Source organism: Schistocerca serialis, chromosome 5, assembly GCF_023864345.2.
Source record: "Schistocerca serialis cubense isolate TAMUIC-IGC-003099 chromosome 5, iqSchSeri2.2, whole genome shotgun sequence".
Taxonomy (NCBI): Eukaryota; Metazoa; Arthropoda; class Insecta; order Orthoptera; family Acrididae; genus Schistocerca; species Schistocerca serialis.
This window is the reverse complement of record NC_064642.1, coordinates 284391975-284415630: the sequence shown is the minus strand read 5'-3', so window position 1 is coordinate 284415630 and position 23656 is coordinate 284391975. Positions and strand designations below refer to the sequence as shown.

Sequence of the window (23656 nt, the reverse complement as noted above, 5' to 3'; positions counted from 1 at the left end):
ATGCTGTGAATGTACGTATTTGACATGAGTGTATACATCGACACGGAAAAAAAATCCCTGATTTGCAGGTCAAAAATACATTGTTCCTGAGTGAAAATTTACTTTTTCCCAGGTGAAAATACATATTTTCCCAGGTGAATATACACTTTCTGCGTTTTAAGTTACAGTACACTTTCCCTCGGAACTGTAATACTTATAAAACGTTTGAATTCGCCGGCTTAAAAACTCCAAAAACTTTAGGAAATGAAACGCAGAGAAAAAAATAACGCCTTTCGGGAAGATCTTTGACGTGCACCAACATGTACACTGCATATTTTCGTATTAAGGAAGTATAAATACGAATTCCATGAGACACAGCACGTTTAGTTACCAAAGCACTGAAATCAAGATTGCTATTTGCTTTTCTCATCCTATCATAGCTCATGTCACATTATCACGCCAACAAATGACAGTAGATATTCAGAGCATAGGACACCTGATGTAGTCAGCCAATAGCAACATCACTCAAGTGGGCCGAACACAAATATGAAAATTTCATGGTTTAAATTACGTATGATAGAGCTACAAGAAAAGCTAAGCTTTCATATAGAGCATTGCTCTTTTGCCTGTGTTGCCCTTTCAGGTATAAGAAACACAAATGTGCCTGTAAAATTTTGAATGACTAATTTCTGACGGCTGGGCTCGAAATTTTTCTAATGGCTGTGGTGTTAAGTTTTGAATAAGAGTCACACGCTATGTGATTTACAAAAATTCATCGCACCTTCTCACACGTAATGTAGTTCAATTGTCTAAAAGGAAATTTACTTTCAACGTAACGCTTCCCAAACCGCCATTCGTAATATTTTCCCGCGACCTGTTACAATACGTTCGTCTGACAATGAGCCGTCTCCACAACGTAGGAAGCCTATGCGGGCTGTTTGCTCTGCTTATGCACCTTTCGTAGCATTTCGTGTGCAGTCGGGCATCACGTGTATATGTGCAGCCGTTCGGCATGTTGTTCGGAGGAGACGTACAGAGTTATTGGACTTAGGGCAATTGTTTATATCATACCATATCCACGTAAGGATACAATTTGTTTCGAGACTAGACTCTGTAACTCAAAGTACCCTGATATTTTGCAATGTGGTGACTTCAACTTTTCTTTTTTCCTTAGTCGTCCTCTGCAATACTATTATGTAACATTTTCAGACAAGTTTACATCTACTTAAAAACTAAAAAGCTACTAAGAGGGAGCGCAAATTTCTCGCAAAAATAAAAACAGTTGTTGCATACGCCATAATTAAGAACAGTAAGCTTTTCATGACGTTTCCAAATTATACAAAAATTAACAAGATTACTTGTGAAGCCAAAAACCTGTTTAACTGCCAATTTATATTCTTCTCCAGGAGGAAATATAAAGCCTTGTGGGGAGTTACACTGATATAACACACTGTTCTGCCAATCTAAACTTTACTGAAGAATGGCTTCCTGTAAATTTAAGACGTGAACAACACAAATTAAGAAATGTCAAGCCTACAGGAAGTACAAAACAAATGTTGAAACACGTCTTGTGATGTAGAAACGTTGTTTCACTGAAGGCAGATATGTAAAACGCTGTTAAAGCTTTTCAGAGTGGTTTTCGGGAAGCCCATTTTCTTGGAGTAACATCATTGTACTATCTCACGTATTGTTCTTTATTATGCCATAATGCCACACGTGAGAGAATATGAAAACGTGTACTTTAAACTTGGTGAACAGTTGAAACTAGCTAATAGTGTGGAATGGAGCTATTTCAAATAAACTGACCGCCTCTGGGGGAAAGATTAATAAAGGTCAAATTTCTTTAGAAAACCGACAAAAATAACGTCACTTTTGTGCAAAGTGATTAATGTTTGATTGCCACAAAGCGTGGAAATAAAATCAGAAAACTAATAACATATTTTAGTCTTCCGTAATTAGGTCACTGTATTTTAATTCATTTGGTAGCTCCCAGCCACAGAAATCAGTCTTGTTTTCATCTACCGCGAAAGCTGTAAATGGAGAGAGAACAGCAAAAATCACGAAACGTAAACACGGGTCACGTGGAGACTACTCCCCACTACAACTCAGATTGCTCTGCGCATGCGCGAATCTTTCAACTTGGGAGTACCGGAAAAAATTTTCCGGGTAGCATCTGGCTGCTTGCAGCTACTGTAAATTGCGCAGCTTCTTTGCAACTTAAAGTTTTATATTGGTTTTTGCTCTCGTTTATGTTTTATTTGCAATATTATTCTGCAGTAGTAAGATAAAGTAAAATTCTTTGTTAGCGTATCAGTTCTTACCACCGGTTGCCCCAGAGTGTATACACCCTGCTGACACTATTTTGTTACGTAAGACTTGTTCTATATTGTTCATAAATATGTTTGCTATAGTTCCATACTCCAGCAATCCCATTGGTAATACTTCACTTTGTAAATGGAAATAGTTACATTCTGTTATTGACTCTTGCAGCTTAATTGTTTCTTTGATGTGTTTATGTGGGAGCGTATTGTGTGTCTTAAGATTTCTTATATGGTGTTTACTGTTTCTGTAATTGGTATGGGTATAAGAATATTAAAATACATGATTCTCTACATAAAATGAGAGGACGGTGGCTGTGTCCGGGACCTGCATGTCTTGTGTGTTGCAGCAATTATGTAATGTTCCTTATAGTTCGATCTTCTTGTAACTTTTAGTTTTGTTGTAACATTTTCAACAGGTGTTTTGCAAGTGAGTATATGGGAGCATTTCTACAGTTCCACAGTAGGCCTTACTGGGAACTGTTTCTTGCTTAACTTTGGCTGGCTTCGAAGGGAAGGTGCAATGGGAATTACTTGTAACAGTTTTCTTTTTTCGTTGTCTGTGAATGTCATTCAGAATGTTTCTCACCTTCGTCTGGAAGCTATTGGTTGTATCTGATTTTAGTTTTGTAATTTTATTTTTTGTGATGCACTTGCGTGTCTCATTAATGTAGTCCTATTTATCCGCGCGTACCACAGTGTTTCCTTTACCTGATTTTGTAAAAGTGTTATGTTGTCAATGTTAGTAAGTCTGTAGTGTTTTGGTTTCCATCTCTGGGATGGATAATTTTGACAGATTAAAAACTTTCTTCTGCCGAATTTCTAACAGCCAGCAAGCCTTTTTGGCAATCCTGTTTGTTCAACTACGTGAAAATACATGACGGATTGACGCAAGGCCTCGTTAGACCAGTGTTCATCTTACTTCTTCCGTTTCTCTTTTGCTGTATGAGAATGCTTTCTGACTCAACTATGAGGTTTGCTCTGTGTTTTCCCGTGTATCTGTGTACTGGCATTGTTCTTCAGTCCTTTTTGAGCAATTTTATTCCTTTTCATGTAACACACTATCGGTGAGGTTTATCAGTGTGTGTGAGAACTGATGTGTATCGTTAGACAATATGTGGTTTGTGTTAGGTGTTCGTTTAGTTTTTAAGATGTAATCTTCCTTCTGTGCTTTAATTTTTTCTATTACTATGTGTGTGCATTCAACCTCCCTAACAAGATGGGAGAAAATACCAGTATTTTTCAGAGTTTGTGTAAGACTAAGACGTGCTATATGTACTTCCTAATAAAGGGCTTTCTTTTTGGCATAACAAGACTACACTTCGTTGCTTCGCCAAAGTTTTTGCACTACTTGTGTCGTTTTTTGTGCAATGGAAAAACATTATTAGATCTGCAAATGATGTTAAACATTGAATAAAACGTTCTCTGGTTTCCAACCGCGTCAATTGGTTAAAACTACACGAGCTTTCGGCCAAGCACTCCTTGGCCATTGTCAAGCGTTATGACTGCCAGTGGGCTGTTGGTGCGCCCTTATATATACGCTAGCTGCCGGCTGTGACGTCACTGGTGCCCGTGACAGTGCCTTATATGGGCATGTTTTGAGTGCGTTCGATGTGCCCTCTTCAACCGCGCGATCGCTGGATCCCACGCAGCGCTGAGCTGTAAGCCACCGTCTCTATTCAGGGTGTTTGTGGTAATTTTTATTTTAACAGCTTCCTGTATTAAACTGTCCCAGAAGCCGTTAGTGCGAGCCACGACAGAGGTATCGTCAAATTTTATTTGGTGACCGTTTTCTAATGCATGCTCAGCTAACGCAGATTTCTCTGGATAGCTTTTTATCAATCCGTAATGCATATTCACTTAGTTGAACAAACAGGATTGCCACAAATGGCTTGCATCCTGCTCGAAATTCGGCAGAACAAAGTTTTTCAGCTATCAAAATTACCCAACCCATCGATGGATTTTTAGTGTCTCGTTTAAAAAGACTAGTAACCACACACAAGATAACGATAATCTACAATTTTCACTTGACTTGTTCTCTTAAGTCACTCTTTAAAAAGTAAGACAAATCTTTAAATACTTTCATCCGCAGGTAAACATGGGTGCAAATATACGACTTGATCAAATCAATCTATGTTAAGAAAACTCTCTGCAGTGTGAAGACGCCAAATATCCTTCTTTTAAGAAGGTACGAACGAAATTGCTACAGGTGTACTCTGATGTGTGTCAAATCCATATATAATAACCCTAAAAAATGTAACGTAGTTCCAACATCATACAATCATTTTTCCTGTCATTGACGGGAAATGACTTCTGAAATCTCGCTAAATATACTGCACAACAAAATCGAAGGAACACTTTTTCAAAACATCGAAATTCTCAAGAAATTGTGACGCTGAAATTTGGCTCTGTAATGATACTAAAACGTGGCGTCGTGCGACGTCACCCTCGGGCTCGACAACGCTGCAAACAGCAAGGTGTCAACACAATCGAAGGCCACAGCTCAGGAGCTCTTGTGACGTGTGAGGTGGGTTCATGATATCAGATTGGCACCAAACTTCATTACGATTCTTCTCACCGCCACCGTCGCCGTTTCATGTGATCGGAAGGTCATCACAGTTCCTCTTACATTTCACGGCTCCTTTTGGGGCCTCTGCGGTGGAAGTTACAACCGCGACGCACAGCACTAAAATCACGCCGTTTTTCATGAGTTGTTGAAGGAAACATTTTCAGACACACCGCCACTCATTATCAGTACGGAAGGGCTTCTCGAGGTGGCAAAAAGACCTCAGCGAAACCACCCATTTCCCTGCACACATTTCGCGGTCGAAATGACAGTACGCAGCGCAATGAGCAACAGAAAGACGTCGTTGATAACCTTTGACATTGCTGACACCCTTCGACGTTTCAACCTTTCTCTAAGGACATTGTGGGGCTGCAACCTCATTAAACATGATCTGACCCCATTGGAGCGTACGTGACCGCTGTTATTGATCTTGTGAATGGTTTGAAACCACTTGGGACTGTTTAACGTCATTCGACGGAATTTTAACGTAATCCGGAGCAACAACGGGCGGTTTACAGTGTTTCATCCCTCCTACTTCTCATCCTCTTGCGGTAAGATCACGGGGATGGAGCGGGAAGGGGGCGGGGGGGGGGGGGGTGAGTTGCGACATTTACATGTGTGAATAAAACGGCAAAAGGTCGTATGGACTCCCAGTTCGGCAACACTCTCAGTGCAACCCATCTGCCTTTGGTGAGCATCTTAAAAATTCACCTGCAGAAACTGCGACGAAAGTCCCAAGCGCCAGGAAGCAGGCTATATTGCTGCTCCTCTTGCGCCTGATATCACGCCATCTGAAATCTGAGTGTGTCTAAGAAGTTGCCAGTCTGCGAACGCCTAGGATTTCGTCCACAGGTAAATTTGTAACATTCTCAATAAAGATGGACGGCTGCCACCGAGGGTTTTGTGGAACTGGGAGCTCGTAAGAGGGGCCCTTTCCAGTTTTATCCAAGCATGTGTCAATGTCGCATCACTCTGTCAGCACGCCACAGGACACAACATAGGAGCGCTCAGCAAGCGCCCCTAGATGCCACAGATAACCTTCAAATTTTGTCGAATATTTTTGAGCAGTACCTACTGGTTCCACCTGTACACGAGACCCAAAAATTTCGGTAACCTGCAATCCGAACAGATGCGATCCCCTTCGATGGGGATGCAGCCCCACAATGTGTCTAAAGAAGGGATTAAACGCCCGGTGGCGTCAGCAATGTCTAATGTTGTCAAGAACGTCGTCCTGTTGCTCACTGCAACGCGAACTGTCGTTTTCGACGACAAAATGTGTGGGAATCAATGCCCCAGACAAACTGGTGGCTTCACTGACGCCCTATATGCCATTTTCTGCGGCCTTTTAGTGCCGACTCTGAGCGGCGGTTCGTCTGTAATGTTTTCCACGGGCACTCATAAGAAACCTAGAGATTTCAACGCTGGGAGTCGTGGTGCTGATCATCATAGCAGAGGCTTCAAAATAAGCGGTGAAATGTTGGTAAGAGGGGTTGTGACAACTTTCTCATCGTGTGACACGTCCACGAGGACACTGGACAGAGTTGTGGTGACATTTGGTGCCAATGTGACATGACTCCAACCTAGATGTCGCATGACCTTGTGAGCTGTGGTCTTTGTTTCGCACGTGTCGTTACATTGCTGTTTGAAACGACGTCGAGCCCGTGGGTGACGTAGCAGGACGCCAAACTTCAGCATCACTAGCGGAAGGTTGTACGCATCTTTGAATCAAATTTCTAACTTAAGCGCCGGAATGGATGGGAACTGAGAGGTTTCCAAGAAATGATTCTTTAATTCTGTTGTGCAGTCTGTGAATAGAACTTGTATGGCTCATTAATGCCTCCAGAAGCCATTAGTATCTAGACTGCTGGCTTGAGTTTTCGGCTGTCGGGATAAATGCTATGGAATGGGACGAAAAGACGGTCTGAATCAGAGGCTGAGACGGTTCTGCGACCGTGTGGGCTGCAGATTCCTCGACTTGCGCCATAGGGTGGTGGGGTTTCGGGTTCCGCTGGATAGGTCAGGAGTCCACTACACGCAACAAGCGGCTACACGGGTAGCAGGGGTTGTGTGGCGTGGGCTGGGCGGTTTTTTAGGTTAGATGGCCTTGGGCAAGTACAGAAAGGGCAACAGCCTCAACGGGTGCGGGGCAAAGTCAGGACATGCGGGGACAAAGCAGCAATCGGTATTGTAATTGTCAACTGTCGAAGCTGCGTTGGTAAAGTACCGGAACTTCAAGCGCTGATAGAAAGCACCGAAGTTGAAATCGTTATAGGTACAGAAAGCTGGCTTAAGCCAGAGATAAATTCCGCCGAAATTTTTACAAAGGTACAGACGGTGTTTAGAAAGGATAGATTGCATGCAACCGGTGGTGGAGTGTTCGTCGCTGTTAGCAGTAGTTTATCCTGTAGTGAAGTAGAAGTGGATAGTTCCTGTGAATTATTATGGGTGGAGGTTACACTAAACAACCGAACTAGGTTAATAATTGGCTCCTTTTACCGACCTCCCGACTCAGCAGCATTAGTGGCAGAACAACTGAGAGAAAATTTGGAATACATTTCACATAAATTTTCTCAGCATGTTATAGTCTTAGGTGGAGATTTCAATTTACCAGATATAGACTGGGACACTCAGATGTTTAGGACGGGTGGTAGGGACAGAGCATCGAGTGACATTATACTGAGTGCACTATCCGAAAATTACCTCGAGCAATTAAACAGAGAACCGACTCGTGGAGATAACATCTTGGACCTACTGATAACAAACAGACCCGAACTTTTCGACTCTGTATGTACAGAACAGGGAATCAGTGATCATAAGGCCGTTCCAGCATCCCTGAATATGGAAGTTAATAGGAATATAAAAAAAGGGAGGAAGGTTTATCTGTTTAGCAAGAGTAATAGAAGGCAGATTTCAGACTACTTAACAGATCAAAACGAAAATTTCTGTTCCGACACTGACAATGTTGAGTGTTTATGGAAAAAGTTCAAGGCAATCATAAAATGCGTTTTAGACAGGTACGTGCCGAGTAAAACTGTGAGGGACGGGAAAAACCCACCGTGGTACAACAACAAAGTTAGGAAACTACTGCGAAAGCAAAGAGAGCTTCACTCCAAGTTTAAACGCAGCCAAAACCTCTCAGACAACAGAAGCTAAACGATGTCAAAGTTAGCGTAAGGAGGGCTATGCGTGAAGCGTTCATTGAATTCGAAAGTAAAATTCTATGTACCGACTTGACAGAAAATCCTAGGAAGTTCTGGTCTTACGTTAAATCAGTAAGTGGCTCGAAACAGCATATCCAGACACTACGGGATGATGATGGCATTGAAACAGAGGATGACACGCGTAAAGCTGAAATACTAAACACCTTTTTCCAAAGCTGTTTCACAGAGGAAGACCGCACTGCAGTTCCTTCTCTAAATCCTCGCACAAACGAAAAAATGGCTGACATCGAAATAAGTGTCCAAGAAATAGAAAAGCAACTGGAATCACTCAATAGAGGAAAGTCCACTGGACCTGACGGGATACCAATTCGATTCTACACAGAGTACGCGAAAGAACTTGCCCCCCTTCTAACAGCCGTGTACCGCAAGTCTCTAGAGGAACGGAGGGTTCCAAATGATTGGAAAGGAGCACAGATAGTCCCAGTCTTCAAGAAGGCTCGTCGAGCAGATGCGCAAAACTATAGACCTATATCTCTGACGTCGATCTCTTGTAGAATTTTAGAACATGTTTTTTGCTCGCGTATCATGTCATTTCTGGAAACCCAGAATCTACTATGTAGGAATCAACATGGATTCCGGAAACAGCGATCGTGTGAGACCCAACTCGCTTTATTTGTTCATGAGACCCAGAAAATATTAGATACAGGCTCCCAGGTAGATGCTATTTTTCTTGACTTCCGGAAGGCGTTCGATACAGTTCCGCACTGTCGCCTGATAAAGTAAGAGCCTACGGAATATCAGACCAGCTGTGTGGCTGGATTGAAGAGATTTTAGCAAACAGAACACAGCATGTTTTTATCAATGGAGATACGTCTACAGACGTTAAAGTAACCTCTGGCGTGCCACAGGGGAGTGTTAAGGGACCATTGCTTTTCACAATATATATAAATGACCTAGTAGATAGTGTCGGAAGTTCCATGCTGCTTTTCGCGGATGATGCTGTAGTATACAGAGAAGTTGCAGCATTAGAAAATTGTAGCGAAATGCAGGAAGATCTGCAGCGGATAGGCACTTGGTGCAGGGAGTGGCAACTGACCCTTAACATAGACAAATGTAATGTATTGCGAATACATAGAAAGAAGGATCCTTTATTGTATGCGGAACAAACACTGGTAGCACTTACTTCTGTAAAATATCTGGGAGTATGCGTGCGGAACGATCTGAAGTGGAATGATCATATAAAATTAATTGTTGGTAAGGCGGGTACCAGGTTGAGATTCATTGGGAGAGTGCTTAGAAAATGTAGTCCATCAACAAAGGAGGTGGCTTACAAAACACTCGTTCGACCTATACTTGAGTATTGCTCATCAGTGTGGGATCCGTACCAGATCAGGTTGACGGAGGAGATAGAGAAGATCCAAAGAAGAGCGGCGCGTTTCGTCACAGGGTTATTTGGTAACCGTGATAGCGTTACGGAGATGTTTAACAAACTCAAGTGGCAGACTCTGCAAGAGAGGCGCTCTGTATCGCGGTGTAGCTTGCTCGCCAGGTTTCGAGAGGGTGCGTTTCTGGATGAGGTATCGAATATATTGCTTCCCCCTACTTATACCTCCCGAGGAGATCACGAATGTAAAATTAGAGAGATTCGAGCGCGCACGGAGGCTTTCAGACAGTCGTTCTTCCCGCGAACCATACGCGACTGGAACAGGAAAGGGAGGTAATGACAGTGGCACGTAAAGTGCCCTCCGCCACACACCGTTGGGTGGTTTGCGGAGTATCAATGTAGATGTAGATCGTCTGTTCCTTCAGAAGGTAAACGCAATCACCGTTACAAATAGTAAGCCTTTCACTGCAACAAGTTTCGTGTGACACAGATTATTCCTCGATCTTCACTTTATATATACCCGCGATCTACGAAACTTTTGTCTCCCACAGAAATCAATGGCCATATACGACGGTCGTACAATACGTAATGCCCCACAATTTTTCCTCACAAAATATTTATTTTTAAGAGTCAGAATTTGGTGACAATATACATCAACATGTCTTGTCCATGTCCAAATTTTCTACGTAGTCTCCATTACGTACTATGGCCGTACGCCAACGTTATGGAAGAGCATGTATTCCCGAATGGGGCCTCCCGGCCAACAATGCCATACGATCCTTTCATTTTTTTTTTCCTGCTGGTAAAAGCTCTTGTCCCGCACGCGTAGCCATGTTTTCGCTGCTGACTGACACTCTCATCATCTTCAAATTGCGTTCCCTGTAGAGACTAAGCGGTCAAAAGAGATTGAAGTCCGAGAGTGCCATGTCTGGACAGTAGGGTGGATGAGGCAATGATGTCCAACCCAATTTGGCGAAGTGTTCCCGGGTTCTCAGACTTGTGTGTGGGCGTGCATTACTGTGTTGGAGCAAGATTTCTGCTGGATTCTTGTTCGATCGAACATGTCGGAAACGGTTCTTGAATTTATTCAGAGACTTCACATGTGCCTCTGAATTAATGGTTGACCCTCTAGGCATCACATCCACGAGAATGACGCCATCACAATCCCAGACGACTTCTTGTTTTGAATTTCTTCTGTTGTCGTGAATGAGGATGATGCCATTCATGGACTGCCTTTTTGTTTCTGGGGCAAAGTGGTGCACCTAGCTGTGGTCCCACAACGATTTGTGACAGACAGTGCTCTCCGCCGGTCTCAAAACGCTCCGAAAATTCTGATTAAAATACCTTTCTTTGAATCTTGTGGTACGCTGTGAGCATTCTTGGAAACCATCGAGAGCACCTCTCTGAATATCCGAGAGTGTCTATCATCGCAGACGCGCTTCCAATGCTGACCGGCAACTATAGAGCCAATTGTCGAGTTGTGATGCGCCTGTCGACACGAATAACGGTATCCGCACTATTCTGCTTTTCCGGAGCAGTGGCTGTGACAGGATGTCCAGAGCGTGGCTGATCATGGAGCTCTGATTCTGCATTTCCTGAGGCTTTAACTTTCTTTGCTTATCTATACTCCATTGCAGCATCGCCATGCAATGCGCACAACGTTTATGGATGCTCACCACGGTTTCTTTTTCTGCACACAAGAATTCAATTACACCACGCTGCTTTTAACTTGAGTAGTACGTAGACGCCATTTTGACGCTGTATTACGGCTCTGCTACCTAACAGAACGGTTCGAAACTTCACTGGCACACAGAATAAACATCAAATGTGAAGCACCAACAAGGAAGTTTGTCAATGTTCATTAATAGTTTTTTTAAAAAAATGTGGGGCATTACTTATTGAACGACCCTCGTATGAATACAAAGACAGTGTTGTAACAGAGAGCACTTGCCACTTACCTAGTATTCTTCTTCTGTCCAAATGAATTCACAATCGCTGGGAGAAGTATTTGCAATTCACTTACCTAACTCCTTTCCACTAGGTCCCAGCACACACTTGAATGCAAAAATGAGGTTTGTTCACATTGCGAAATTTTGCGTACACCTTACAGTATACCGCTGCAATAGAACCATCTCCACATACAGTGCGTGAAAAAAAGAAGTGAAGCACACCGAAAACATGGTCGGATGTCACTCTGTACATGTACACATCTTCTGCTGGTATGTAAATGAGGAGTTACAGTTCTGTGTTACAGGTATAACGGTCACCGGGGGCATTAGTATTTTTCGTGTGTAGTGTTGTTATCCAGACTGGTAAAGTGTGTAAGAGGCGTGAACATGTCAGATGTTGACTGATGACTGTTTCGAACACGGAAATGCCACGTACTCGCTATAGGCAGTCTTATTAGCACTTGAGAGAGTTTAAAAGGGGGCTCGTTTAAAGTCTCCATTTGGCCGCCTGGTCGAATCGTGCAATATCCAGATTTGTGGGGCGTTCACGTGGGAAAGTTGCACTTTGACTGCATGGGAACATGAGGGTAGTCATTCACAGTCAAGTTTCCGGTCGACCACGTCTGAATACGAAGGAGCATCGCCGTATTGTGCACCAGGCACGTAATATCTTCAAATGTGCATCTGCCATCCGAAAAAAGTAATGGACTTCTTGCAACACTCTGTGGCGCTCTGTGCCATTGGCCGGAGCCTAGCAGCGCCTGGACTAGAAAATTACCGTCCCATGTGTAGGCTACCATTAACAGAAGACAGCATTTAGAATGATGCTGTGGTTGCCAAGTTATTAACGAATGGCGTGTCTTACAGTGTTCAATGGCGATTTGAGTTTCTGGACTACCCAGGATGATTATCTTCAGATTGTGTGACGGCTACTCTTCTAACGCTTTGGGGCACAGCAGTGTTACTCCTGACATCTTTGTGTGGGAAGCAATGGGATATGGTTTTAGGTCACGGCTGGCAGTGACTGAGCGAATTCTAACGGCACAATGGTGTCATGGACGTCCTGCGTCCTGTGCTACCACTCATATGACAGTATTGTGGCGCCATTTTTAAATAGGACAGTGCTCGTCAAAACCTGGCTCATACGTCTATGAACTGTGTGCCACGTGTTGAGGTACTCCCATGGCAAGCAAGATGCCCCTTCTTCTTCCCCCCCCCCCCCCTCCCCCTCATGTCTCCGATAGAACATTCGTGATCGTAGATCGGACGTCAACTCCATCACGCGGACAGAATCCAGGTTATCAAGGGCCAGATGGAACAGCTGAGGGCCAGCGTGCCCAACATGTTTAAGACACCGCTCTCAATTGGGTGAGTGCATGCATACAGATCAGAGGGAGTACAATGCCATATTTGTAAGTGGGCTCATACTGAAGTTTTTTTGTAAACTGCACATTTTGTCATCATTGTAGTAATACCATATACTCCCCTCCTCGGTGCTTCACTTCTGTTGTCAGGAAGTGTAGAGGCGATGACAAGCTCTACACGCCAATTACGTCAATAAATGTCAAAACATTATCAAGGAGCTGACTCTTGATTCTAAAACCACTCATCCCTCCCTAGACAAACGATCATCACGCCGAAATAGAGTAATACATAAAACGTGAGAATTTCATGGGGGAAAATCTTACCTGCGGTCTTTGGGTGGAGATATGCCTGCAGACCAACCGGGATCTGAAACCGAGAGATTTCCGTGTCTCAAAATTATCATATGCATGGATTATCTTTTCTACATTTAACATCAAAGTTCACAGTTCTCGAGTCATTCAATTAAAAGCCTCAAATTCTATAGGTAAACAATTACAGCGAATATTTTTAACGTACTAACATAATTATGATCATCTTGTCCTGCCTTGTCTCCTGCGAAACGTACCAAACCCAGAATTCAATTTTCACTCTGCAGCAGAGTACGCGCTGATATGAATCTTTGCCTTTCGCGGGAGAAAGTTCAGAGTTCGAGTCTTGATCTTGCACACAGTTTTAATCTGCCAGGATATTTCATAAACATATCAAATGGGAACACTGTAGGAACTTGAACCATTAACTGCCACGATCCCCATTTGTGGACCGCATTGTTTTTGTCCCATCAGTTGGCAGTAGAGTCTTTGTTTTAATGCTGAATAGCTTAAATATTTGACGACAGTCTGACTGAAGTGCGCGACAGAGCAGAATCAAAATATTGCGTATGGTTTCTTGTGTAAAGTTGAATAAATCATAAACCGGATGGTGAGTCATGTGATACAAATATCACAGATTTTCAATTGTGTTATTATTGCATATTTTTATCACTCCGTCAAATGAAGCGATCATATTTTAAGTTTGTAGGTTACAGTAGCTCACAAACGTTTCTTCGTTCATTTACTGTTGTTGTTGTTGTTGTTGTTGTTGTGGTCTTCAGTCCTGAGACTGGTTTGATGCAGCTCTCCATGCTACTATATCCTGCGCAAGCTTCTTCATCTCCCAGTACCTACTGCGACCTACATCCTTCTGAATCTGCTTAGTGTATTGATCTCTTGGTCTCCCTCTACGATTTTTACCCTCCACGCTGCCCTCCAATGCTAAACTTGTGATCCCTTGATGCCTCAAAACATGTCCTATCAACCGATCCCTTCTTCTAGTCAAGTTGTGCTACAAACTTCTCTTCTCCCCAATCCTATTCAATACCTCCTCATTAGTTACGTGATCTACCCACCTTATCTTCAGCATTCTTCTGTAGCACCACATTTCGAAAGCTTCTATTCTCTTCTTGTCCAAACTGGTTATCGTCCATGTTTCACTTCCATACATGGCTACACTCCATACAAATACTTTCAGAAACGACTTCCTGACACTTAAATCTATACTCGATGTTAACAAATTTCTCTTCTTCAGAAACGATTTAGAAAATATTTTTTATTACATGTTTTAAAGCGATACCCATTCGTGGATCGTGGCTGATACCAAGTATTTTCATACAATCACAATCACTGTATCTTTTATTTATTTTACTTTTTCACACATGGGAACCAGAAATTACCTCACACTAGCCGAAGTAAAAGATATGATAAATGTTCCTAACTTTCTCACCGAATGTGGTGGTGATGGTGTGACAGATAGTGTAGAACTTCTCCCTGACAATGTGGATCGTGTTTCCGACGCTGAAGATTTCGATGACGACATTTTGGAACATACTTATCCTAACGATATTTCTGGTAGGCTGGAGGTTCATTGAAGTGAAATTGCAGTTGCCGATACCGATACAGAAGCTCTGGCCAAAAAAGACTAGTACTTCACGGCTCAAACGGTCAAAGCAGTGTGACTTGAAAATGGTTAAAATAGTTTCCGATTGGCAAAAAGTTCAGCCTGATTACGGAAAGACATTTGGGCATAAGGACGATGTAAGCAGAGCTATGGAATAAGAAACTTCTCTCAAAGGAAAATCAGCGATCGAAATTTTCGAAATGCTATCTGACCAAGAAATAACGAATTTCACTGTCAAACAAAGTGGTAGGTATGCTGAACAGAATAACAAGCATAGATTTACATTTTCAGTAGACTGTCTTGCGAAAATTTGTAGGTTTTTTATGCCTTACATGTTTCCATTCTCTGCCTCAGGAGCAAAGTGCGAAGATGAATACTTCGGCATTAAAAGTGTCCGAAAATGTTTCTCCAGAAACAGGTATTTTGAAATAAAGAAAAAATTTGCACCTCAACGACAATTCTAAATACAGATAATTTGGCAACCGCAGATTTCAAAACACGCTCCCTCATTGACAAAAAGAACCAAAAATATACGAAGTTTGGTGTTTTTCCGAAAAATATAAGCACTGATGAACAAATGGTCAGATATTACGGGCACCATTATTTTAAACAATTTATTCGGGGTAAACCCATACGGTTTGGATTCAAACAGTGGACAATGTGCTGTGCAAAAACAGGATATTACTTTCATACATAATTGTACTCTAGGAGAAGGACCGATGCCAATGAGGTGCAAGGTTTGGGTGCATCAGTTATAATGAACAAAATATCTATGGTGAACAATTCCTCGAACCACATTTTCTGTTTTGAGAATTTTTTCACTAGTTTTGATCAAATGAAAACCTTAACAGACCGAAATGTAGCAGCAACAGGAACAGTTCGATCAAACCGGATAAATAAATGCCCTCTTAAGTCATATAAAGAATTCAGAAAACACCCTCGTTGAGCTATGGATTACAGATTTGACGTCAAAAACAAAATATTCTGTGCTGCTTGGAAACATAATAAATGTGTATAAGTCTTGTCAAACCATCAAGGAATATATCCAGGGAAGAACTTAAGTAGGTCGTCCAGATTGGAGAGAAAAAAAAATATTCGAAAATACCCCAGCCTCTCCGAATACATCTCTATGATAAATTCATGGGTGGAGTGGACACACTCGACTGGTATGTAAATAAACATAGAATAAAAATACGTGGAAGGAAATGGTATATTCCCATTTTCACAAACGTAATTGACATTGCAGTAGTGAATGCTTATGTACTGCACTGTCATGCTAACAGCAATATACCCCTTTTAGAGTTTAGGAGGCAAAGAACTAGAGGCTACCTACAAACACGGTCTATTTCTAATCCTAAAAGTCTTGGTAGACCATCACTGCAGAAAAAGACCCAGAAATGTGTATCAGAAACAGTGAGAAAAAATCCATTGGGACATTATCTAGAAAGAACCTGAGAAGAGAAACAAAGAAAACGTGTGATATGAAAGAGGAACGTAAGAAAACAACGTAGAAAATGTAATGTAGGCTTACCTATGGAATGTATTGAACAGTGGCATCAATTGATTTGCAAAACAAGTACATATAAATATGTTTTTTACTTACAGAAATGTAAAACACGAGTTCATACGAAATGTAATTTATGTCCAAATAATTAAAAATAACAGAACTGTAAAATATTATCGCAAATAAAATGTTTCTAATTATCCCTTTTTTCCGTGTCATCTGCCACGATCCCCATTTGGGGCTTTCTGAAAAAAACACTGCTATACTTTTGAATAACGTATTCTGTAGATAAAAGTGATGTGAGGTTCAAATCTCTTACACAAATATACAGAATTTCTCAGGAAATTTTAAAAAATTGGCAGTTAAGAAGTTTCACAGACTAATATTACATCGCTATTCCTATAATGTTTTCCATCATAACTTTCGTATTAATTTATCCAGTACTTTATTTCCTGTTCCCTCTCAGAAATAATTTACCCTATCTGATTGTTCCAGTATTTGTTTTTCTAATTTCACTGTTTCAAACGTTTCCCTACTGTTTGTAACCATGAAGGAGACATGGAATGTCGCTTGCTGTTCTCCAACATCAAGGGAGCGAGAAACAGCAATCAGAGCCCATTTACGTAAGCAGGAGCTCAAACTGTATGAAAGCTCTCGAACGACGAGGTGAGCCGCGCCTCTAACTCCGTGCAAGCATCTTGCCATTAATGAGAAGTATACAGGCACACTTTAGAACGAAACGAGAATAATCATACGGAAGTTTAGGCCGATTATTTCATTTACTTGCAGGTTTTTTGTGGGCTATAGCCTGATGATACCGTTACAGCAATGTGGAACTCTTCGGAGCTATTACACAGGGTAAGCTGATAAATGAGTAAACAAAAATAGTTCTCGACTTTAAGTTGATAGGAGGTTGTAATTCTATGAAATACAGAAGGGACCCATAACAAGATACTATTAAGATCTGAGGAGTAAAACTCCCCAACTAATGCAAGAAATTCGGACATATCCCCTCCCCCCTCCTCTCTCTCTCTCTCTCTCTCTCTCTCTCTCTCTCCCCTCTCTCTCTCTCTCTCTCTCTCTCTCTCTCTCTCCCCTCTCTCTCTCTCTCTCTCTCTCTCTCTCACACACACACACACACACACACACACACACACACACACACACACGAAACTGCCACATGTGATGGCTGGCAGACCAAAACGGGAAAACAGGTGCTGCTAAAACACACTGAAAATTACCTCCTCCTTTACAAATTGCCCCTCATTTCCAGATCCGAACTGTTAAAACTTCATGTAATATAGTGTATACCGTTTTCTGCCCATTCTTCCACCCTTGTGCTGCTTAGCAAATGGCGTGATGAGATTCCAAGATTACACTTGAAATTATGCCTTGGGGAAACCAGTCTTCTGGACTGAAGTGGCTGTTATGCAGTTGCCGACAAACGAGGTGGTGTGAAAAATTTAATCATCATATCGAAAATATTAATTTCTGTAATTATTGCTTGGTTTGTAAACACGTATCTGCAGTTCTTGCACACTTTAAACTGTTATAATCTTCTGTCTATGAAGCCAGAATATTTGGGGACGCTGTAGTAACTGTATTAGTGTTGGTTTTCGGATCTAGTGGTGGGAATTTTGAGTCTTTTGGAAGACGATTGACCATTAGTTTCGTACGTCGCGTGAGGCTGGCACATAAGACTTTTCGTGTAAATGCGCCGCACATCGCTACGATACTGCTTGGATTCTGACTGCGGTCGCGAATTGGACATTGCGAGATGCAACAGAAGCTCCATAGACGAGACGAAAGATTCCACCAAGAGCTACGAAACGGAACGATAAACCAAAAAGCGCAATGCATGCCTGAACAAGAACAAAAAATATGAGCAGAGCAGTAACCCTAAAATTGCCACTGTCGCGTGTTTCGCCTTAACAGGAAACCAAGCCAGCTAAACATAATACATCTTGACGGGGTAGGTTATGCTTTTTCCGACGTTTTTATTATATTTGAGATTAAAGCAGTTAAGGCAAGGATGTGGGAGGGGAGAGGAGTGGTAGCCAAGTGATATCGGACTGAGTGAGGGTAGGATGATCGCGGCAGTGAAGCGAAGAAGGGAGAGTGTATCCGCGACTGTAAAACGAAGGGGGAGGAACGAGGGCGTTACCGACTGTCAAAAGAAGAAGGGGGGAGGGGCAGGAATGTACGCAACTGAGAAAGGATGAGGCGATGTTAGACACTGCGAAAGACTGGGGGAGTGGGAGATGCCGCTTGACGACACATGCCGTGTGTCACGAGGATCTTGGCTCCGTGTGGTGGCGCCACATTTAAGAAGCTGGTGTGAAGAATGTCAGAGCGGCCGGGCCGGGCAGTCTGTAGGGAGCCTACGACCCGGAAGAAACCGCCGTACTTGTAAACTGCCGCGGCGGTTAGCTGGCGGAGCTACAAGAAGTGTGCCGTGGGAGGTCTGACTCTTGGCCATATTATGTGTAACACATTGTCGAGCTGAATTTGCACGAAAATCCGAATTATCTACCATGCCATTGATACGATTACAAGAAGGAAAAATCTTGTGAATGGATACACAGCATTCCAAGGAATATGAAATGAAAGTGGAATGTTTCTTCCGTTACTTAAGGTGGCTTATTGAAGCTCGGCTATATTCGAGAGCACGCAATCTCTGGCGTTGTGAATCTCAAACTTGCTATGTTGAGGTACCGTTCCCGAATTGGTGTGGTTCGGCTTAAATAAGGATGTTCAAAGCTCGCAGGCGGCGCGTCTGGCTCGGTAGCAGCTATTAGTAACGTAACTAGCTAGGCACTAGAGCTTGTATTTATGACCTTGTTACCAATGTTTGTGTTGGGCGTTATTGTACGGCCCAATTGTACGACGTGATATCTTTACGCAAGTTTTACCATAGTGCTTGGCTGTATTTAACTCTTTCAATATTCTGAACCACAGTGGTGGCCACGGACTGAGATGTAATATTTTTATGTATTGTATTTTAAGATGTATCGTGTAGTTAGTTGTTTAATCTTTTGTGTGTTTTTAAATCTTCCTGGTCGTCTTTTGGGTTCTAAAATTTAAGTGGAGTTCTTTATGACAGTACGCTACTGAGGAGTAATTTTAAATTATTTTATTGATATGCTGTTAAAGGTTGGGCCTTGACCTGAGTGGTATTTGTTTAAAGATATATTCACTCGTATGTGATTATTTTAAGCAGTATATTTTGTCGATCAATTAATGTATTCTGGTGACTTACAGCTGGGACAAGGTTATAATAAAAATATCGCGGGCGGAGCTGGAAGGAACTTAATAGCTGCAACTGCAAGTAAGTTCGATAGGAATTACAACCTACTGTCTCGACCAATGTTAATATAGTTTGTCCTTCAGATTACCAGAGGAATTTTCTTATGCGAAATAACTGAGTGGCAACTTTGGAACTTAGGTTTTAACATCTAGCGTCCTGTGGATGCATCCTCTGTGGAAGTAACTACCAGTGCTACTGACAGTATTATTGTGTTTTTATACATTTTCTCTCCATTCCACGACACACAAGCGTTTTTTCTTAAGAAAAATTACTAACTGTATGTGTTTAACTAACAAATGTTTTGAATTCTCATTCATTACTTTCATACCCCAGACATCGCATCAGTTCACCCTGTGGAACAAGCGGATCGGCAGGAGTATGGGATGGGGGGGGGGGGGGAGAGGGCGGTTTGGGGGAAAAGGGGGAGGGAGCTAGCTTTTCAGTTTGTCTTATATTAGCAATGAAAGGACTGCCCAGGAAGTCCATCTGACAGATCATCCATCCGGTACATGCTCTCATGAAACTCCACAAGCATTTCCAACTTTGCAAAGTGGATTGGTGAATTTTATGCTGTTCAAATACTAGAAGTTATCATCTAGTCTCCTCTTGCTGGCTTTATTACACTAATTCTACCAAAATTTGTAAACTTATCTCCGGGTGGTTTGTTATCATGGAGGCACGTATGACTACCTCAGTCCCTCGAATGGTGAAATGCTGCGCTGTACGTTTCTTTCAGATTTTTATATTTTTAACTGTCCATGGTGTAAACGGTGTTTGAATCCTCACAATATTCTTGTCCTGCATGATACAGTACTACCTCAACTGTATCAATGTGTGCTGGTGCACACTTCGTTCTTCAAATACCATGTTAATACTGGTTTCTGCAAGCATTTCCAATGTCTCCAGTTCCTACTCTTCTGGTTCTGCCACAGGCCACGTTTCAGAAATTTCTTACTTAGAAGAGATTTATTTTATATTGTTGTTTACCAAGAAAAATTTATAATTTCTGGAAAACTTAATTAACCCTTGTTGCACCCTTTAGTTCAGGAAATCCGTGCCCAAGTGATTGGAGACGACGCATGAGAAACGTATCAGCGTGTTGCACGATACAAGCGCAATACAAGCCGACATGCGGATACCTGTTTATACTGAGGTAATAAAAATCATGGGATAGCGATACGCACGTGTACAAATGGCGGTAGTATCGCGTACACAAGGTACGAAAGGGCACTGAATTGGCGGGGTTGTCATTTGTACTCCGTTATTCATGTGAAACTGTTTCAGACGTGTTTACAACCGTACGACGCAAATTAACAGACTTTGAACACTGAAATGTTCTAGACACATGTGGCTTTCCATTTCGGAAATCGTTAGGGAATTCAATATTCCGAGATCCACAGTGTCAAAAGTGCCGAGAGTACCAAATTTCGGGCATTATCTCTCACCACAGGCAACGCAGTGGTCGATAGGCTTCACATAACGACCGAGAGCAGCAGCGTTTGCGTAGTGTTGTCAGTGCTAACAGACAAGTAACACTACGTGAAATAAACGCAGAAATCAATGTGAGACGCACGAAGAACGTATCAATGAGGACAGTGCGACGAAATATGGCGTTAATGGGTTATGACAGCAGACGACCGACCCGAGTGCCTTTGTCCACATATTGACACGGCAAGCTGGTGGTGGCGCCATACTGGTCTAGGTTCTGTCCAACTGAACCGATCACTGACTGGATATGGTTATGTGGATACTTTGTGGCCATTTGCATCCATTCATGGGCTTCATGTTCCCGAACAATGATGTGAGTTTTATGGATGACAACACGCCATGTCACTGAATCACAATTACTCGTGACTCGTCTGAAGAACATTCTGGACAATTCGAGCGAATGATTTGGCTACCCAGATCGACGGCATGAATCCCATCGAACATTTATGGGACGTAATCGAGAGGTCAGTTCGTGCACAAAATGCTTCACCAGAAACACTTTCGCAATTATGGACGGCTTTAGAGACAGCGTGGATCAGTATTTCTGCGGGGGACTTCCAACGACTTGTTGAGTCCTTGTCACGTCGAGGTACTGCACTACGCCGGGCAAAAGGTGATACTAGCAGGTATCCCATGGTTTGTCACCTTAATGCACAGCTACGCGTGAATCTGCTCTTGTAGACCCTAATACCTATTTAATTCTTGTTCCTTAATTTTTCCATCAATACTTCAAAATATAAAAAAAAATTACACCAACATTTCTTTAACAGAAATTATGATCTTATTGAGCGTTTTCGGAAGTGACTGCTTCGGAAGGAATGTAGTAACACGAAGCCTAGAAGTCATAAAAATTAATTTTCCTGCATGGCATGGTAGTTCCTAAAGCATTGTGGTAGATGTAACGCCACTGTGTCACACGGTGCATCCCCAGGTAGTTTCGATTCTTACTTTGTGTTTCATGGTTACATTGCACATTCCTGATTCTTTTAAGCATCGGATCGATATGTTTTGGGAAATGGGGCCTAATATTGCGTTCAGAATCGAAACGGTGTTTCATCTAGTGATAACTGTCTAAGCTTTTCGTAGTCCGGCAATACAACGTTTTTTAACACTACCTTTGCTTTGTTTATTCGGTGATCAATATTTCTCCGGCCACGAATAGAATTTTTGGTATCGTATATTAAGTAGGGCCACATCCGACACAAAAAAAGTTTGGCCCGACTTTTGTTCCCAGGAGAGTGTCTCGTGATGTTTACGCGCAATTGTTTCCACGAGACGGACTCGTCGAAATACCGGAAGGGGTTAAAATCGAAGAGTGATACAGAATTGTTTGAACTTCATTTTTACTTGTTTTATTTGGTGTGCAATGAATTACAGAATGCCGTTCTGACGTAATATTCTTTGAGTTACTGCTTTCCACTGACTAACACAATTGTGAAACTAAACAGTATTTCTTTTATTTTTAATAATCAGTGCCTTTTTTGTTCGGCAATGCGGTTAGCTCGTGGTAAGTAATAGTGTTGAGTGCCTTCAACTTTACTCAATAACAAGGCACTCTGAATAGCCCAAGTTTTGGACGTGGACTAGAATAGAGGTACTGGATCACAAAGTCCAGTCCAAGAATGAAAAACCTCTTACTCAAAATTCGAACATTTTGGAAATAGGTTATTTAAATTCTCCACTGAATTACATTACTATAACCACCGCAGGGAAGCAACATTCGGAAAGCGTAGTATTTGACCTATGAGTACGTAACGTGCGAAGCGATGGCTGCTTACGGGCACGAGGGACAATGTTGCTGAAAAAATAAAGCTCGTTAACTGTTTAAGTGTTCTGTGCATCGTTAAGAGTAGTAGTATCTTCGTAATGAGCATTCGTCTACAATCACATGAGCTCCTAAACCCAGTGTGTATGACGCAGCTGATCATCTCAGTAAAACAGACATCAACTGGACTTCCAACCATTGCTCAAAAAAACGTTTTATAGGAGTTTCTAAGTACAGTACATAAATGGTGTCGTTACCAACGCTACCAACAGAAAACGATAATTTAACAATGTTTGACTTTTCCGTTGCTGCTTAGCAGAACCACTTCATATCTGCAAACGAAAAGCATAAAAACATTATCGGGGTTAAACAATCCTTCCGTGCTTTTCATTTAATCGAAGATATCCAAAACTGATCTCTTCACTACCAACACGCGCCCGACTGCAGTTAGTCACGTTTTGTGTTTGATACGAAGGCTCGACGTACGTGAGTATGTTGAGGACGTCTGAGGGCCAATACTCTGCAACCGTTGCTCGGAGAACACAGGGACAAAGCTGTGGTTTGATGACCATGTTCGTGGCATTGGCTACACGTATTCATCCGCACGTACTCTCATGACACGTCGGTTGCAAATACATTCGGTTGTATCATATTCCCCTGAAATCAGTGATTTTCCTGCCACACAAATGAGTAATGAGCAACAAGATTCCCTCACTGACCCAAATATCCCTCAGTTCTTAACCAGCGGAACACTTTTGGGACCATTTCGATCGCCATGTTATCTGTGTGAATACTTTATCGTGGACCCTCCAATGCTTGTGAGGCAGTGTCGTCAGAATGGCTCTTGACGGCTGCAGAGACCTGTCGCACTTTATTATCCTTCCAGTTGGTCTGAATCGTGAACCCCAAACGCTGGTACCTCTCGGTACTATTAGGCA

At 42.2% G+C, this 23656-nt stretch overlaps 1 protein-coding gene across 2 annotated transcripts in view; it reads right to left on the bottom strand.

Moving 5' to 3' along the window:
* Nucleotides 1-23656, bottom strand: part of LOC126480922 (M-phase inducer phosphatase-like) — a 366382-nt gene that overhangs the window by 211120 nt on the left and 131606 nt on the right. The window contains exon 3 of one of the 2 annotated variants that reach the window (XM_050104331.1): nucleotides 13046-13088. The exons of the other annotated variant lie outside the window; for it this stretch is intronic. Within the exon in view, the coding sequence (XP_049960288.1) occupies nucleotides 13046-13088 (43 nt within the window). The remainder of the gene's footprint in view (nucleotides 1-13045; nucleotides 13089-23656) is intronic. 2 annotated transcript variants of the gene reach the window in all.